At 38.4% G+C, this 20,837-nt stretch overlaps 1 protein-coding gene across 1 annotated transcript in view; it reads left to right on the forward strand.

The window, feature by feature from the left end:
- The window catches only part of SMC3 (structural maintenance of chromosomes 3), a 311,725-nt gene extending 291,126 nt beyond the window's left edge, over positions 1-20,599 (forward strand). Inside the window, exons 25-26 of the mRNA XM_067156456.2 lie at positions 5,177-5,317; positions 19,767-20,599. Of these exons, the coding sequence (XP_067012557.2) occupies positions 5,177-5,317; positions 19,767-19,838 (213 nt within the window). The 3' untranslated portion in view covers positions 19,839-20,599. The remainder of the gene's footprint in view (positions 1-5,176; positions 5,318-19,766) is intronic.
- Positions 20,600-20,837: the final 238 nt, after the last annotated feature.

Consider the following 20,837-nt stretch of genomic DNA (forward strand, 5'->3'; position numbering starts at 1 on the left):
CTGGGCTTCATCAGACCACACTATGTTCGTCAGAAATTGTTCATCTTGGGTTACCATTTGCTGATACCATTCGGAAAATTGCATTCGACGATTGAGATCGTCCTCATTGCAATAATCATGGGATGTAAAATTTCCACTTCGTCGTACACTTGTATTGCAAATCCCTACTTCATGTGCACATTGCATAGCAGACTTCTGTGGAGAATTAGCAAAACTTCCCAACACATGAGCCGACGAAGCAGGACTGGTAGCTGTGTGCGTTCTTCTTGATCTTCCCTTGTGAATATCACAAATTGTTCAATGTGTCTCGAACTTCCCAGTAATGTGTTTAATTGTTAGGCATGTCGGGGGTGCTGTTTCAAACTCCCTCCTCCTCTGATGTTGCACTTCAACGGCATTACCAAACCTGATAAACCAGTTCAGAATGTACTTTCGTTGCTCGAACGTCAAGCGTGGTCCAGCCATTTTGTTTTCCCACTATCATGATGCAAGTACCAACATGTTGAGCGACAGACCATACTACAACATTTAAAAACAATGATAACAGTTGACAATGTCCATATCCCGATATCGTCTAACAAAGTGTGTATATATTTTTCTGGCGGACTCTGTATATCAAAACTGATGACAGGTAATAACTGATATTGCTTTGAGTAATTAATGCTACAGGATGCTAATTTTAATGCGTATCAATCTCGTTATAAACGTAACAAAATAATGGTGCAATGTCATATGTCATTTTAGTACTTGCTCCTTTTAGTAAAAAAGTCATTAATTGTTTGAAATGCAAAGTTTTGATGTAACAAAGCCTTCTCTACTTGCATAATGTTCTTTTCTTCACTACCACTGATATCGTGCGAATACATAATGGATTTCACCTTGGCTAAGGCGGTGTGCGCTTCAGCAAAACTCAGGACAGCTTCGGGCTCACAATCGTCTTCTTCCTCTCATCACTCCTCTCCCCCGCGCCATCATCACACAGCTCTTCAATTGTTTCCACTCTACACGTGGCTACATGGGAATCGATCAGTACATAATCTTCAAGATCAACAGGGACAGAGTCACTTTCACCCTTTAATTGTTCCCAGTCTTCATTAAAGACATAATCGTCATCACTATCTTCACCATTAGCACAGAGATTTTCAGCGGAGTCTATTTCCGCCGCGCGTAGCGGACAGCTGAAACCACCTTTAGGAAAACAGTTCACGACAGTTGGCTGGGATACCTGCCGTCAAGCTGCTACCGTGAAATTATGTTGATTATCGTCAGTATATTGCCTGCCGCGTTCTGGAGTAGTTTAAGTTTTCTTTCACTCTCGCATCTGCCGTGGCAAATTGCCTTCATGCGACCCCTCGCGTAGTGCATTCTTACATGACTGCATTTCCAGGAAAGTTTCTTAAGTAAAGTTCATGAGGTTTGTGGTGGCTTTCAGTGAAGTGTGGTGCTGTAGTTTTATCTTGAACTGTGACCGAATCATTCACTGAAATGTACAAATGCAAACGTTGAGGCAATTTGCTCATGCACAACCTCTCGCACTCTTTAAAAACTCACGTAATTTTACCAGATGTTGCAAAAAAAATCATTAATTTTTTTTACATTGAGAAAATATTGTTACTGGGTAATTATGTTAGTACCAGTTGAAAGGCGGTTAAACAGGGTACATATTTATATTTTAATCAGAGCAGTCACCGCCGAAGAAAAATAGCAGCTCATTAAAATATTAAGCGTGAGCAATTTGCCTTTGTGCGACCTCTCGCGTTTTAAAACGGGTGCGACCTCTCGCATGTTAAACATGTGTTGCTTTATTCTGAATCAAATTTTTGACAATTTTTGTACATTTTTAATTTTGTACGCAAATATGAACATATAGTTCGCATTTCTAAGAATGTTTTTCCTTGATGTTTTACTATGTTGGTGTTCTTTAAATGTATTATTTCTTTATTCATTCCATTAATTATAATTGTAAACACTGGTTTCTTTGTCTTTATCGTAATTATTTTTATGTTCAAACCTAACTACTTTAAATTGAATAGCTTTTTTTTTTTTTTTAAAGCATGTTTCCTCTTCATGATGATTTTTTCTCAGCCCCCACAAAAACGTCCTAACCAGTTTTGGCTGTACATGGTAGTTTATTTGCGATTAGAAATGCTTAAGAACTGAAATATCTATGGAGTGGCTACTACTTTTACCCATCCATTTTAGGAAAAGCCCTTCCAGTATGTTGTAGGGAACAGGGAACAGGCCCTCGCATACCTGTCTGCTGTCAGATTCAAAAGTTTGGGTACAAGGGTGCTCATAGGATAGTTTGTAGGGGGGGCCTAGACCTGGAGGTATGTAGTAATTTTAATATTTTGGAAGATGAATGGCGACTTGTACTCCACGGTTAAATACCGCCTACGGTACCCGTTCCACTTCTACGTTATACCAAGTTTTAAATCATTTTCTTGAAAGAAAAATACCTTACTACTTTAGATGTTTTCCTTTCCCTGAGAGCCAGGGGGGTCCGCGTCCCCACCTTGCCCCCGGGTATGGGCGCCCTTGTTTGGATACTCTAGTTTAAACTTCTATTTAAAAAAAATTAAATTGATAACTTTGGAGGTATTGTGATCAACTCTTCAGTTTGAAATCTTGTTTGGGACACTTGAAGCTATGGCATATTCAATTTTTTATCACATTCAGATGAAATGTTTTGATGTTACATAGTTTTAAAGTTGAGGTTTGTCAGTAGAATGCAAAAGAAAACCATATTCCTCCCCCACCCCATCCCCTGTGGGTGGGGGCAGTAGAATATCACCCACGGTTTCCCCTGCCTGTCGTAAGAGGCGACTAAAAGGGGCTCCAGGGGCTCTGAACATTGGAGCGTGGGTTGGCGACCACGGGGCCCTTAGCTGAGTCCTGGCATTGCTTCCACTTACTTGTGCCAGGCTCCTCAATTTCTTCTATCCTATAGGACCTCTCTTGGTCAGCTCTTGTTCTTTTCTGACCCCGACGCTATTAGGTTTGCAAGGGCTCAGGAGTCCTTCATTTTCACGCCGTTCGTGGCCCTTGTCTTACTTTGGTCGATATCTTAATTTTTTAAAGTGTCGGATCCCTTCCATTTTTTCCATCTGATTAGTGTTATATAGAGGATGGTTTCCTAGTTGTACTTCCTCTTAAAAAAATAATCACCACCACCTCCCCCACCCCACCATTACAACAGCTGCAGAAATAAACATGACAAAAAAGTTTTGTACTATTGTTAAATGCAGAAAGAATGGAGCTATAATTTGGTGCAATTAGATCTGAGATTGATGCACCCATTAATTTTTTTTTATGGGTTTCTCAGTTCTGCAAAGTCAAACAAAGCTGTGGTTAACATCTTTGAGTGCTGGAGTTACTGTTACTATAAATCATCTTTATAGAAAACCTATACGTATTCATAGATTTTATACTGATCATTATTTGAGAGGAGAATTGCGTGATCAACAATCAGGCAATATAATACTCTCTAGTTGCCTGTAGAGCGCTGTGTTGCCATGCTCATGGTGGGCTGTGCATTATTAAGTAAATACTTACCAACTCTCTCTTTAAAACAGGAATAATACTTAACAAAATTAAACATTGACCATTTCCCATCACTTACGAGAGTTTTGGATCTCCAATGGCAGGTTTAAAACGATGAACTACTTACTGTGTAAAAGCAGTGTAATTTATCATATTTAATCATCATCATTCGTATTTACATATGTATACAAAAAAAGTAAACAATTTATAGTTACAAAATTCCCTCATCAGAGATGTCAGTTCCTGCCGAATCGGAGCTCGAATCCATGTTGGGTTCCATCTGATGAATGTTGTCAGGAAATTCATCATTGTCTCAGTAATTGTACTTTTCTGGGCACATTTACTACATTTTTCCATAAATCAGGAGTTACTGAGAGCAAAGTTTCACTGCTTACACCTTTCACTATTTCCATGCTTCTCCCTCTCTTTTAGTCACATTGGCAATTTTTTTTTTTTTTTTCCACCTTCCTCTTAGCATAAGCCCAAATGAGACCGATTGCATTTAATTCACAGTGAGCAAAGGGAAGTCACACTAACTCCACATTAAAACGGATTTGTTTTGTTAGTATGTTAAGCTTCATTTGAGGTGTTACTAAGTACGATCTGGTGCCTGGCCAATAACATCAGCTGATTTGGCTGGAAAAAGGCATAGAATTTTCCTGAAACTTTCCTCAAAATGGGTAGAGTTCATTCCATGTTGGTAATTGCTATAACCTTCATTACCAACAAAACATAACTCAGCACCAGGTAAAAAAAGACCATCACAAATCATACTTACAACCATTATTTCTCCTTGTGAAAACCGAGATATATCAATGGCATTTTAGCCCTGAATGGAAACAACAAATATCACTGAGAATATCTGTGTTTCACGTGCTTTCGATGACTTCCAGTTGATTCAAGCCTGAGCGGGAATAGCAAATGAAAATATACCCAGTGCAGCAACACAGCAACACTGTGCTCTCAACACAGCCATCAGGTTGCTGTTGGCGCTCACTCAAATAATAACCAGTATAAAATCTGTGGATTCGTGTAGGTTTTCTATAAATATCGATTAGAAAAACAGTAATTGCAGCGCTCATAACGATGTTAACCACAGCTTTGTCGGACTTCGCAGAACTGAGAAACACATTACAAATTAAACCGATAACTTTTTAAAGTATTGTGTCAGACTCTTGTAAGTTTGAAATTTTGTTTGGGATACTTAAGGCTGTAGCACATAAAAATTTTATCACCCTTTTGATGTTAGGTAGTTTTAAATTTGAGGTTGCCCACGGAATGACAAAAAGCACATTCTTTTTTTCTTCCTATTACAATAGCTGCAGAAATACACACAGCAAAAAAAGTTATATACCTTTGTTAAACACAGGAGGAATTGAACTATAATTTGATGCAATTAGATTTAAGATTGGTGCACCCATTAATTTTTTATAGAACTTTAAACTCTAGTATCCAAATTTTTGAATCCGACAGTAGGTTGCTCAGTCTTTTTCTTTTTAATCAGTGGATCATGTAGCTACATTCTGCATGTGAGGTTCTTCCACAAAATTGTATCATAATTTAAATTTCCATTTTGAGATTAATCTTGTAGTCATCAGTCTGAATTCTATTTAATACTGAATATTGATTCCAGGCTTTGGACTCTCAGCACAGGATGGCTGTTGCTGAAATGATTCACGAGTTATCCAGAGATGCACAGTTCATTACTACAACTTTCAGGCCTGAACTGCTTGTTCATGCAAACAAATTCTATGGTGTCAAGTTTCGCAACAAGGTATGTTTTGTTTTATAGTACTGAAAGCATGGATGACACAGATCAAAACTTGCCAATATTTCAACATTTCCACAGAATTATTTTAGTGTTTGGTTTCCATATTTGGAATACACCATCCTGTGTATTTAATGAGACCACTTAAGTAATTGTAACTGTAACATAAAACTTTCCAGTCTGTCAGCACACAATATTCTTAACAAACTTACATAATTGTCATCATTTTTCAACAGTGCTGGTTTTAAGTAACAATAGACTGATCAAAACTATTTATTTTTCACTGAAATGCCCTTTGAGTCTGTGATGTAGATGAAATGAAATGAAATGAAATGGCTTATGGCTTTTAGTGCCGGGAGATCCCAGGATGGGTTCGGCTCGCCAGGTGCACGTCTTTCGATTTGACTCCCGTAGGCGACCTGCGTGTCATGATGAGGATGAAACGATTATGATGACAACACATACACCCGGGAAATTAACCAATGATGGTTGAAATTCCCAATCCCGCCGGGAATCGAACCCAGGACTCTTGTGACCAAAGGCCAGCGTGCTAACGATTTAGCCATGGAGCCGGACTCTGACGTAGTTGATTTTAATCAATAATAGAGGCTTTTTAAAAAATTATAATACAAAATTATTTGGGAAATATAAATTGTACTTTCTCTAAAGGAGAATGTGTTATGGCGTTTCCTACAAAGAAGAGGAACGGTATTTCATCAGAAGAGCAGAGAAAGACGTTAACAAGGATGTGTACATCAAATTATCTAGCACCTGTGGACATAGCTGCCCTGGACCTTGAATCTTCTCATCAGCAGTTGATCCTGAGATTGGAGAGAATCCTGGCTACCATGAAAATGAATGGGTGATTATGTTGGAGGAACTAAGAAGAGAGAGTTGTTACAATATCTCTGAGCACCACCAAAGAATTACAGTTTTGGAACAAATGCAAGCTATTTGCGGAATAAAATTAGTCATGCATGGTTAGATCAGTACATGTTTTGGTTAGTTGCACAAAACTTTGAACAACTGCTCCAAAGGCTTTTCTCAAATATTTACCTGTGGATGTCCATCTGCTAAGTTGTCAGCAAAAAAGCAATTGAAGAAAACGAAAATATTGTCATTGATTTATTTCCTGTGTAGTATTCTATGGTTGATTTATTTCCTGTATAGTATTCTATGGAGGAAAAGAAGGGAGGTGAAGAGATCACCAAAAAATGCTATTAGACGTTCGCACCCACAAGTTCACCGCGCGAACCTGACTGATGGATATCATCCTAAGGGTTCATGACAAGACATCTCAAATGTTAATGAAGAAATATCAGCTCCAACTGCTGCTACTGGTGCCCCTGACCAAAGTTTTTCACAGTTCAAAGAAGAATTCTTTGAGTAGAAACAGAGGCTCATCTTATTGAGTAATGGACACGTTACAGAATATGAAAAGGTTGTTGAAGACTTCTCCAGTTTTTTGAGCAAGAGTATAAACATTTTACCATGATCGAAACATCCAGCTACTACATATTAAGAAGCCTGGAGAAAAAAAAAAATCTCATCAATAGCAAAACTTTAAGTAAAACATCTAATCCAGAATGTGCAACTAAACGAACCCATGAAAAGCATAAAGCTAGATACAATTACGAGGTCACTCAGTATCTGTTTCACAACCAAAGAAGAAAGACAAAACGTTGTGCTCTGGATGATAAATATAAAACATGTCCAATTGAAAATAAAGAGATACATGAACATTTCATGGAAACATTTTCCTTGGAAAATTCTAATGTAAGGAGTGAATACACCTAAACTAAGTGAAATTAATCGAGTAGAACTGGACAATACATACAGTACCACCATCTCTAAGCAAGAAATAGCCTTAGCAACTTGCCGAATCGCTGTTAATACCGCCACAGGGCTTGACCACGTTCTTGCTAGAATCATTAGGGATGATTCTGTCTGCGAAATAATTACTATGATTGCAACATGAATGCTAACAACAGGGGCGGGGTACCAGCTTGCTCAGAGAAGCCTCGAACGATTTCAGTCATGACGCTAGCGACCTTTCCAATTGGAGACCAATAACAATTTGCTTAGTTGTGAGGAATCTTATTGGCTTATTGAAAACACCTTCCTTCAGAACAGAAGATTCCAAGTCTCGCTACAGAGTTAGAGGAGTAGTTGGCGAACTCAGAAGAACTGTCTCCCCCATGGCAGCGTGCTGGCTCCAGCACTGTACAACATCTACACAAATGATCAGCCAGTTCCAGCAAGCACCAGGCTCTTCATCCATGCCGATGATACAGCGATAGCTGCTGAGGGATCTTCCTTTGAAGAAGTAGAAGGAAAGCTTACTTCAGCAATGGATGAACTCTCCAAGTACTATGATGCCAACCATCTGAAGCCAAAACCCAGTAAAACACAAATGTGTGCATTCCATCTACGAAACAAGGAACCGCAGCGACAGCTGAACATCACATGGCGAGGGGAACGACTGAAACATTGTCCAACATCAGTTTACCTAGGTGTCACACTAGACCGTGCTCTTAACGTACAGGCAGCAATGTCTGAACACGAAGCAGAAGGTCAGTGCTCGCAATGGCGTACTTAAGAAGCTGATTGGCAGCACCTGGGGAGTCATCCCGCACATCCTGAGGATTTCTGCACTTTCGCTGTGTGTGTCAGCCGCTCCTGTGTGGAACACTTCACTATATGCTAAACAGGTTGATACTGCGGTCAACGATACTTCAAGGATAATCTCAGGATGCCTAAAATCAACGCCAGTGCAGAAACTGTACCCGATTGTTGGAAAAGCCCCACAGAACATCCAGAGGGACACTGCTGCAGACGCCAAGAGAACAAAGCAGGAGAATGACCATCCACATCCTCTCCATGTAATTTACAAAGTTTATTCCACCTACTCAATACTGTACAATAATTGCAATGTCTATAAATACATTACAATATTTTATCAAGGTACTGGTTTCGATCCTATGTGGGTCATCATCAGCCTAACTAAGATACACTTATGGTCCTAAGACAAATCCAACCATCTGAAGCCAAAACCCAGTAAAACACAAATGTGTGCATTTCATCTACGAAACAAGGAACCGCAGCGACAGCTGAACATCACATGGTGAGGGGAACGACTGAAACATTGTCCAACGTCAGTTTACCTAGGTGTCACACTAGACCGTGCTCTTAACGTACAGGCAGCAATGTCTGAACACGAAGCAGATGGTCACATCCTAAGACAAATCCATAAGTTTATCTTAGTTAGGCTGATGTTGACCCACATAGGGTCGAAACCAGTACCTTGATAACATATTGTAATGTATTTATAGACATTGCAATTATTGTACAGTATTGAGTAGGTGGAATAAACTTTGTAAATTATATGTAATCTTAATTCAATACGGAACCAATAATGAAATTTATAACCTTGAATCCACTCCATGGTCACCAAGCTTCAAGATCTCACCTCCGATCCCGCAAGAGCTTCCTTGCTAGGACTCTGCCGCTGGAGGGAACGCCAGAGACAACTTGTCTTAACAGATGGAGGAGCTAACAGCCCACAGACACGTCACCAAACGAAGAACTAGCTCCTGGCGCCGACCTACCTTACCCTGTATGGAGGTTCCTCAACCACTTAAGAGTGGGCGTCCCTCGATGCAAGACCAACCTGAAGAAACAGACAACTGATGTGAATGTGGTGCTGAACAAGAACCAAGCCACCTACTTATCTGTCCCCTCCTGGACAACCCATGCACATCGCAAGATGGTTTTAGAGGAAACAACAAGGCCATCGCAGCTGCAGTTTTTTGGAAATGCAGACCGGACACGGAAATGAATGAATTGAAAGAGTTTTCGGTGGACACTTACGATCTTTCGTAAATTTTAACCAGCATCAAATGTAATTTAGTAGTCAGCCAGGAACTCTAATATATATTACAAGGAATCCTCCAGTCATCTAAAGAGAAAAAAGACGATGTCACAGGAGTATTCCTAGATATATCGAAGGCATTCGATAATATAGGCCACAAACATCTCAGAATGACTCTAGCTGATGAACCTATTCCTCCTAAACTGACTGACTTAATAATGAACTTACAAATAGATAACACCACTCAAGTAGAGATGTTGAAAGGGAAAATCAAACCCATCTGTCTATGAAGAGAAGTCTTGCAAGGTTTTCCATTGTCACCAGCTTTGTACAATCTATTCACAGGCTACATTTTCTATCGACTTTCAGAAGAAAGCATATGTTCGCAGTATGGTAAATCACTCTCACCACATTTACTACCTCTCACAGTTATAGGCTTTGCTGACGACATTCTCAGCATAAGGAGGAATAAAGAGGCAGCACTTGAATTGACCAGGATGGCAATACAACTATTCCAGGAATTTGGCCTATGTATAAATCTTAAAAAGTCCAAGAGCATTTGTATTGAAAAGGGTAAAGTTAAGGAGTACGATTTGATGATCGAAGAAAATACTGTAATCCATTGCTTAAAACAAGGGGGAAAAGTCAAATATCTTGGTGTGTCTTTCAGTGATACCATTACATTTAACTCAATTCTTATCATGAATAACCTTCACAGTAAAATAGAATCGTTGGTATCCTCAACACTGCTTAAATCCGATAAGAAATTTACAATCCTTAATACAGCACTTTGTCTCTCTTTAATTTACCTGTTTCAAACTGACAAGAAAAATACAATACCCACATGTTCCCTGAGAAATTCTGACAAAGTTATTAAATTATTAAAAGTGCCTTGAAAGAAATACTCCAGTTACTAACAGATTTTCTAGATTGCATTGTACACAAGAAAGAAGTATAAAGGCCTTGGACTAATTTAAAGCTGGATGGGAAGTCAGCCTACAGCACATAAATGCCTGCAACACACTCATTAGGACTGCTGAAGATTACGTACTCCACAGCGGAGACTATATATTGCTTTAATACACTCGGTATCCTGAATCCTATTCCCATGTTAAATCAGAAAACCAATCTTCCTGATACAAGTACAATATGCAGTGAACTGCTTGAAAGAGAATTTGTTAAATGGTGTAAATAACCTCAAAAGGGACTAGGAGTAGAGCTGTATAAGGTATATACTTCCCTGCGAACACCTGAGTGAAGTACCATCAAGGTCTTTATGTAGTGAATGGCACAAGGCAATGAAAATGACTAGTGGTGTTTCGTCAGAAGTATCCCCGGAAGATCTCAAGATGGCATCCTCTGTTGTAGATGTGGCAGAGAGAATGAAACACTGTGCCACATCTTGGAAAACTTCCCTTATGGTGATACATTAAGAAACGCCTGCCATCATAAAATAAGATCGTTCTTTGCCGAAGAGCTTTGTGGAAAGAGTTATACCGTTTACGAAGAGGATCATGGCATGTCAACGAACAGCACAAGAAGAATCAACATGATAGCCTTTAAACACAACAGCAAGAAAGGTTATGTAATCGATCCCACAGTCAGAATGGAGCATCACGATTGAAAAAAAGGAACATCTACACACCCTTAATTGAATTTTACAGGGGAAAGTACCATTTAGAACAGCTGGAAGTCTATTGCAAAGCTGGAAGTATTACGTTTAATGGTAGATGCACGTGGCCCTATAAGTAGGTTTTTCATTAATTTCTGGAACAGATTATGCTTACAAAAGTCCAGAATCAATCTTTTGGCAGTCACCACTATACAAGGATCTTCGTCTATTTTAAAATCACATCTGTATTCACAGTAGTTCCCTTTATATTCCCATTAAAGTTCTAATAACGAATATATTGTTCTTTGTTTGTTTAGTTATATTTATCAGATTACTGAACCTCCATGGCTCAGATGCCAGCACGTCGGCCTCTCACCGCTGGATACCGTTGTTCAAATTCCAGTCACTCCATGTGAGATTTGTGCTGGACAAAGTGGAGACGGGACAGGTTTTTCTCCGGGTACTCCGGTTTTCCTGTCATGTTTCATTCCAGCAACACTCTCCATTCTCATTTCATAGCATTTATCAGTCATTAATAAATCACTTTGGGAGTGGCGACCCCATCATACTAATAGCCTATATCTGCTTCATTCATCACATCCCTGACCCGGTCAATGTCTGGAAAACAAGTTGTAGGTTTTCATTTTCATTTATCAGATTATGTTTAAATTTAATTTTGTTATTTTTTTATGTAGTTAAACTTTGTTCTTGTGGCAATCCAGACTGACTGGAAAATCATTTTCTCAATAAATAAATACATAAATAAATATATATACATATATGAAAAGCAAGACTACTTTTTTATCATGTAATCTTAATGGGAAAAGAAAATAGTTTAAACCAAAAGAAAACTACTTTAACAAAAAACAGGATTTTATGTTTTTCCTTAAAAAACTGTTTTCCCAACCCTTGTTAAACATCCTTTGTTATTACCAGTATAATACAATCACATGGACACGTCAGTACTTTAGTGATTTTTAATTGAGTCTGCTTGCGCAGAACCACTTGCAAAAGGTGTTCTAACTTTACTGCCTTAAACATCCTCCCATATCTGTCCCAATATGCTATATTATTGTTAAAATGAACTGACATGTTTTATTACTTTTTTCCATTCGTGGAGATACTTATTAGATGAAAGAAAAACTACAAATTGCAAGAATTTAAAAAGTAAAGTAATTTATCTTAGATAGCAAAGGATTTATTAATGTGGGGAACTAGTGTATAGTTGATGAGGTACTACATGTTAAATACTTCAAAATCCTTTAAAAAAAAAAAAAAAAACACGATTGCATGATCATAGTTTGGCATCTGTACATGGATAATGTTATCCTCCTCTGGAGAAAAACTAGCAAAATATGAGTCCAAGAAATTCATCAACTTCCTAGACTTCATCATCACAAAGGACTACCCCCAGAAACTTAAAAATGGATATACGGAAAGACCGACATTATGGCTGTCAGTACTTTTGTTATTTGTAACCTGTTCTAAAACATTGTTAAGTCATATACAGTGAAACTGCGAATTTATGATCTGATTTTACATTTGCTCTGACCTTGCATCATAAAACGCAAATCCATATTGAAAGGCCATATAATTAACATAAACTTACATTTTCTTGATTTTACTATTTGTTCAAAAATACACAGGGATTTTGAAGTCCCGTCTTAAGGAACAATCTTGATCCTATGAATTACCGGCTGGAATATATTACGTGCTTGCCTGTTGGTGAGCAGAATGACTCAAAATGTTTGCAGTGTTACATGCATTCCTATTGATGGTTGTGGAAAACGATGGCGATAATCAATACATCAGTGGCCTAGCAAGAACGGGGAATTGTAGTTCATAGTATTTGTTTGATAAGTCCAAGCAACAAGACGCAGCAAGGAATCAAGGTTAAACAAAGTAGTCAGCATTTTGTGTATTTCTTAACACAGTGAATTACGTTGTTTTAATGTCCGCCTCCGTAGCGTAATGGTTAGTGTTATTAGCTGCCGTCCTAGGGGGCCCGGGTTCGATTTCCGGTACTGCCAGAAATTTAAGAATGGCAGAAGGGCTGGTATGTGGATTCAAATGGTACATGCAGCTCACCTCCATTGGGGGTATGCCTGAAGAGAGCACCACCTCAGGATGAGGACACAAGTTTACTTTTTTTTACGTTGTTTTAGTAACTTTTCCGAGTTGTAAACCACTGTGTAGGATGTACTCATGGAGAAGAAATGGAACACCTTTTCTCTGGATGAGAAAATGAAAATTTTGGAATATGTTGATACCCACGTGAGTATGCTTATTGACTTGGCTGTGGGACTTGGTCTGGATATTTCTACACTAAGCACAATCATGAAGAAACAAGTGGAAATTGAAAACGGTATTGTGCATTGTGGCCCTTGCTTCTCAAAAGATCACGAATCAATTAAGGTGTCACCATTGGAGGAGTTGGAGTTCATCCTTACAAGTTGGTTTAAGCAAGTGAGGGATAAGGCGCTACATATCATTGCATGGTTTGGGGTGGATTGCTCAAAGCATCAATTGGCTGGATTGACCGATCCATTTAAGAAAATACATAATCTTGTTTACTTCTGGGGAGAATGCAGCAACTGGAAAGATCTGCTTCCACAGCTAATTGAAGATTATTGAGCGGAAGATGTGTTCCTGATGAAACCAGAGTTTTCTATAACCTTCAACTCAGCAACACCCTAACCTTCAAAGGTGATCCATGTCATGGTGGTATTAAATGCAAGCAGAGGATTACAGTTCTTCTGGCTTGTAATGTTGATGGAAGTGACGACCTCCCTGTGCTTGTTATTGGGAAACTTAATAAGCCGCATGCTTCAAAAACATAAGAAAGCTACCAATGAAGTACATACCCAATTTGTGAGCTTGGATGACGTCCGTAATTTTCAAGGAGAATTGTTCACTTGGATTGGCAAATAGGCTCCAAAAGCAGGAAGATTCTTCTCTTTATTTACCAGTGCTCGGCTCATCCCAGGAACGCTAATTCTCTGAGAAATGTAAAGGTTGTGTTTTAATAATAATAATAATAATAATAATGTTATTTGCTTTACGTCCCACTAACTACTCTTACGGTCTTTGGAGACGCCGAGGTGCCGAAATTTAGTCCCACAGGAGTTCTTTTACGTGCCAGTAAATCTACCAACACGAGGCTGTCGTATTTGAGCACCTTCAAATACCACCAGACTGAGCCAGGATCGAACCTGCCAAGTTGGGGATAGAAGGCCAGCGCCTTAACCTTCTGAGCCACTCAGCCCAGCGAAGGTTGTGTTTTTCCCCTCAAACCGCACGAGTCAACCATAGCCATTAGATCTGATTTTAAATACCACTATTGCAGGCAGCTAATCAGAAAGGCAGTGGCAGTGATTGACGGGGGACTGCTAGATGATGCATCTAAAATGAAATTAAATGTTCTAGCAGCTCTCCACTTGTGGCTGAAGCTTGGAGACATATAAACACATCAACCATTCTGAACTGCTTCATAAAGAGCGACTTTGTAACTGGAGGTGAAGATGGTGACATTGAAGACGTGCTCCTGTTAACGGAGCAAGAAACAGTTCACTGGCTTGAATTTAAACCAGCTGACATTGACTGTAATAATTATATCACATTTCACGGTAATTTGAGCATTGCCTAGGTCCGAACTGAAGATTAAAAATTGAAGGTTTACACATCTGGAAAGGTGATTGATGATGAGGAAGAAAATGAAATGAAGAGAGGCTAAAGCTATGGCAGAAAATGTGGCTTTTGTGGGGGTGTTTAAAGAGGTAGAATCTGCCAGAAGGTATCTGCAGCAGTTCAATGTCAAGGACAGTGTGTTAGAGAATGAACTATATTTGATGAAACATTGTGAGAAGAAAAAAATCTATTGATTGGCTGAAGAAGTAGGCCTACTGATATTGTTGTCTTTTCTTGTGCCATTTTGTATATAACTTGCCTTTTCAAGTTTCAACAATTGTTTTTACCGTATCTTTAATGTCACCTTACTCTCATCCCTGTGTAGCCTATTGCGTTCTTCCTTTGGTAAGTCACTTATTTTCATGCTAGTCATTTTTGAAGCTTGATATTTCTGTTTTCCAGTTATTTCTATCCTCTTTGTAATCATAAGTCCTTAAGTAACATTCCATTTTTATTTTAAGTCACATGGCAAAGGAAATACTTTTCTTGATTTTACACCTTTTCAAAATAGTCTTCAGAGTGGTGTAAAATAGGATTTCACTGTGTGTAGAGATATATATTTGTTTGTTTCTTTCCATTACTTAAAATATTGTTATTAATTTACTCTCTGTTGTACTGATCAAATTAAATTCAGGATGACCCAATTAGTACACAAACATACACAATAATACAGTAGAAGTCCTTTATAGCGAAAATTCATAACAGCGAAAAATTTACTCACTATAGTGGATTGTCGTTCTATCCGATTTTTGTATAAAAGTCAGAAAACCCCCCATGCACATTAAAATCGGTATGAAACGGCAATCAGTTTGTTCAAAACTTGCGTTTCCGCAGATTATATCCACACTACGGCTAACTTGTTATTTTTAGAAATCCGATACTATGTGAAAGTGTATGTGAAATTTCATTCTGAAAAAAATATAGTATCGTATTTCTCCGAATTCAAGATGAACCCCACTTTTCCTTCAAAAAATTTATATCAGGCTCAGAAAGTACTTTGTAAAATCATATGAATGCCTTTGTTGTACAGTAGGCCTGCGCATTTTTAGACTTTTTAGACACCGAACATTGACTTTCATCATGCCGTATTTTTTTTGCGGCTGCACAGTTCTTCATTACCGCGGGGTTAAGGACCATTAACATAAAATTGGCATCATAATACCAAAGAGAACCCATTGAAAATTTGCCGGCAATACCTATTCCGTGTGTCTCTACAATACGACGATTCATCAGGAAATTATTCTTGCTGTCTAAAAAACTGTTACTTTTACTCAGCGTCAGATATAACCGGCTACCGCACTTTTTAAAATGCTATTTGTTCGGGGCGTCGACCCATGTGGATCTTTTGCCCCTACTGACACCATATTGTATGAACCTGCGTGTAACTGGAATGGCGGTAGTGTGGAATGTTGTGTGTGAGGAAAGGAAGATTAAGGACGTCACAAACACCCAGTCCCCAGGCCAGGGATATAATCATTACAATTAAAACCCCCTGACCCAGCCGGAAATCGAGCCTGGGACCGCCGGGTGACAGGCCCCCTACACCGCGGGGCCGAACACCGGCTACTGCTACACGCATGTCTCACTTGCCGGGTTCAGCCGGGTTCAGCCAAATTCAGCGGTTAGCGATGTATAGCAATTAAATTAACGAATAATGTAGTTCAACCTATTCAATACAATTAAATAAGAAATATAGTGTTACATTCTTATTTAATTATAAGCGGAAGCGTTACCAGTTTCGACCACCAATCTGGGTCATCATCAGCCGAATAAAAATACAAAAACAATGCATAGTAAAACAAGAAATTAAAGGATGAGTCTTTCACAAAAACGGGTGAAGAAGCAGTATACTGTAAGATAATGGGGATTAGCACTGCACGATTTTAAATCATAAAATCTAGGAGAAGTAGAAGGTCAGTCACTTACATGAAGTAAGGCACAATCTTCTGAAGAGTAGCACAATACACACAATGGTTCGGCACTGTGCCTCAAAATGTTTACTAGAAGAGGTGAACAGTTAAGTGAGCCGGCCTGCATATACTATCAGGCGCGAAGTCACAACACAGTTTAATAAATATGAAGTTCAACCATTGTTTTTAGACGGGGTATGCTATTGGTGTTGCTTTGCGAGTAAACAATGAAGTGTTGATTGTTTATTGCACTAGCCTCAATTGTTTTTTCCCCGTGCAACCTGGAAAACACATCGCTGGATGTGAGCCAATAATGTTTTCTCGCTCTTGTAGCGCTTATTGTTGTACCTTTAATTGTTCCCCTTTCAATCACACGTGTTTGTAGGATCTTTCTGTGATTCTCTTAATCAGATTTCAGGAGTAAACATGCTGTTAAGCTCTGAACAAGCTGCGAAAGCTGTTGCTTTGGTGGAAGATGGTTGCAGCATGCATTACATTGCAGAAGTGTTGAGTACTACACCTTCTACAATTTCCAGAACCGCACGAAGGTACAGGGAAACTGGAGGCTTTGCAAGGAGACCAGGATCAGGCCCGAGAAGAGCAACATCAAAGAAAGATGAGTGCTGCTTACAACTTCAAGTTCTCCGCAACTGTCACACCACCGCTATTGAAGCACGAAATCGACTCCACCAAGTTCGAGGGGTCAATGTTAGTGAGAGAACCATTCGAAGAAGACTGGAAGAAGCCAATCTTCAGTCCAGAAGACCTGCTACAGGACCGGAACTCACTAGAGAGCACTGCACATCTTGACTGCGTTTCGCAAGGGAACATCTTGGCTGGACAGTACAACAATGGGATCAAGTGTTGTTCACCGACAAGTCGCGATTTGGCCTCCGATCACCTGACGGAAGAGAGAGGGTCTGGAGAAGGCCAGGGAAAAGGTATTCCCCTTGCACATTCTCATCCAGGACGCCTTTTCACAGTGGTTCTGTGATGGTGTGGGCAGGAATCAATACAGCTGCAAGGACGGATTTAGTCTTCGTGGAGCATGGGAGCCTTACCGCACATCGGTATGTGGAGGAAATCCTTCTGGAGCATGTTGTGCCTTTCGCTCTGTTTATTCGTGATGGTTTTACACTAATGCACGACAGTGCACGCCCACATGTTGCGAGAATTGTGCAACAGTTCTTGGATGAAACAGAGATTCATGCTATGGTTTGGCCTGCTCGAAGCTCCAATTTGAATCCCATTGAGTATGTTTGGGACCAGCTGGGGAGAAGAGTCCGTCAGCGCTATCCAGAGACCCTACAGGACCTACAGAACGCCCTCCTGGAAGAATGGAACATGATTCCTCAACAGAACATTACCGCATTAATCAGGAGCATGCCTAAAAGGTTGAATGCCGCCATTGCTGCAAGAGGTGGCAATACACGCTTTTGAAGATGCGAACAGAGGTCACCGAGATAGTCTCCAAGGTCTGTGAAGTGTGTAACATTAAAACAGACTGCATTACCTTTATGAGCTTACTCAAAATTTGCTTGAAATGTGCATCTCTCACTTAATTTGTTCAATTTGTTTATAATCGTCTTTTCTTTTCATTGTTAGACACTTAGATGGGACCGTACCACAATATTCCACCATTAAGATGGTGGATTAGTGTCATAAAAGTGTCATAAATTTAGAATAATTTCAGTTTTTGAAAGAAATTGAAGTGTTGCGTTTTTCGTGCCGCTCAGTGTATTTTAAACGACATGCAGATTCTAAGTATGATCCCCAAGGGCCCTCTACTCAATATAACAGAAGAATTTTACATTAGTATGGATCAATATGGATCGATTAGTAATGTTCCATTGACTGCTGTTCTCTAAAAGGAAATTCAGAATGAAAGAGGATAACACATTTTCGAAATAAATTTGTTTTAAAAAAGACACAGCCGATACCAGTTGTTAATTTGTTATAAATAAAGGTTGAAGTAAATAATCGCTTAATTTTTAATGTTATATATTGACATTAAGTAAGATTGTGATAACCCCAAGATTTAAGATATGGCAGAGTACATCATTGATTCAGAGGTTAGTTTATATTTTCTCGCGTCTAGTTAAATTTTGGAAAGGCTGTTCCCATTTAATTTTGTAGTCAAGAGGTTATCATTTCCCTACGTGCGCTTGAAATACGTTCTTATGATACATATGATGACTTATGATACATATACATTCTTATGATACATATACAGTCTTGGTAGGTGTGCTAGGTACCAACTGATGAGCCCAACCTAGCACACGAGGGCGAAACGCTGGCATCCAGGAATGAGAATAGCTGGAAAATTTGTAATCTCCAATAACGGCCCATTTATATTGGTATTATAAATTTACACATATACAGTTGGGTTAGGTGACGCTGTTTGAAGAAAAAAACTGTATGGTTTTCCACAGAGACTGCTGGAGTGATACTATAATTTTTTGAGAATGAAATTAAACCTACTCTTTCACGTAGTAACGGATTTCAAAAAATAACAAACGAGCAAGCCGTAGTGTGGATATCATCCACGAAAATGCAAGTTTTGAACAAACTGATTGCCGTTTCATACCAATTTTAATGTGTATGGGCTCTTCCCCGACTACAAAAAATCGGATATAACGATAATATGTTATAGTGAGTAAATTTTTCGCTGTTATAAATTCTCGTTATAACAGACTTCTACTGTACTTTAAATATGGCAATTAAATTAATATTTACGTAAGAGTTTAAAAAATCTTAATAAAGCAGTTTTGCTGTTGTATTCACTTCACTTTTTGCAATAAATTTGTGGACTTCACACATATTTGACTATAGTCAAATTTCCTCAGCAACTACCTATTGTCTGACTCGGAAAACCTGTCTTTTGGCAGGTTTACAGTAAGAAATTCAAAATTTCCCTTTCCAGGCAAAAGTCCAGTTCACCAACATTGTATTGGTAAAGGGGTCAGATACAGTACATAACATTATTATTGATTAGCATTCAGACTTAAAATTCCAAGAAAAATGGTGGTTTCAAGATTTCCGTGGAAACCATCAGAATGATAGAAGAAACTAGGAAGAACAAAAGACAGAGCCTATTTGGTCCCATGAATAAGGAGTTATCATTTCAACCATAAACACTTTTCGTTCACCATTTCTCTTACTTCATATAATGTGATAAGTCATATGTTGACTTTGAAAAAAATTGTTTCCTTCTTAACGAATTTGGCATTTGTTGCATTAGCCAGGGTAAGCCCTCTTCATTCTCATTATGTTCCTTTTTGTTTCAATTCATCTCTTTTAATGTATAATTGTTAGCTCTGTTTTCATCCTTTCATAATGCCAGTATAAATCTTCTAATTGACTTTTTTTCCCCAGGTGAGTCATGTTGAATGCGTATCACGTGAAGTAGCAGCAGACTTCGTTGAAGACGACACAACTACAGGTTAAACAAGCAAGTTCTCCAATGAAATGTGTGTTTACAGACTCCAAAGAAGGAAGTGAAGAAGTGAACATGTCGATTGCATCTCACAGAAGTGCTTTTATCTTGTGATCATTTGTTTATCTCTGAGAAATGGATTTTATCGTATGAGTTAAACTTACCACTTGTATATACACCATCACTGGACGTCATAGTGTAAAATTTGCTCTCAGAGGTCTGTGACCTCAAAGTTAGGCTCCTTAAAACAATTGTCATCATCATAATCATCATCAAAACATGCTCTTCACTGCCTAGTGATCGCTGGTAACATTTTTTAAGTCATACATACATGTTACTGTGATCTTTGTACAGAAAATAGGACACAGAAGCACTTCTTGCATACTCTGTATGAGCTGTATGCAGAAGAATATATGTGCAAACCAAGAGAATTTTATTTTGTAAAAAAAAACTAGATAGTACTTCCATTTCTATTCATATCTCAATTTATATAGTGCAAGTGTATTTTATTTTGTAAAAAAACTAAAGAGAATGCTTTCTATTCTATTAATTGACTTTCATTTATGTTTTTACGGAATAGTTCTGTAATCGGTAGACTTCCCCTGTGTGGTTGATTTATCCATTTTAATAATAGTAATTGTATATTTACATAATTTTATAATATATCCTTTTACCTCTCCAAGTTATTTATTTTAATAAAAGTATTATAACATTGTTATATACCTATAGCTGAAAATAGATCAATATTTCCACCTGGTAGGTGCAATTACAAAAACAGAAATAAACTTTTAAAAAGTTTGTGAATGGTTTTTTTTTTTTTTTTTTTTTTTTTTTACTCGTGAGAATCATATTCATTACTTCAGTCATGCAAAACACTACAGGCATTTGATTAGATCTGTGTCATATCATTAGCACTAAACTATCACAGTTCTGAAAGTATAATTTGTAATTAAGTAAACATTTGTTCCATTCTAGTTTTACTTAGTATCTTACAAAATTTCTCCATACTT

Source organism: Anabrus simplex, chromosome 1 (assembly GCF_040414725.1).
Source record: "Anabrus simplex isolate iqAnaSimp1 chromosome 1, ASM4041472v1, whole genome shotgun sequence".
Lineage (NCBI taxonomy): Eukaryota > Metazoa > Arthropoda > Insecta > Orthoptera > Tettigoniidae > Anabrus > Anabrus simplex.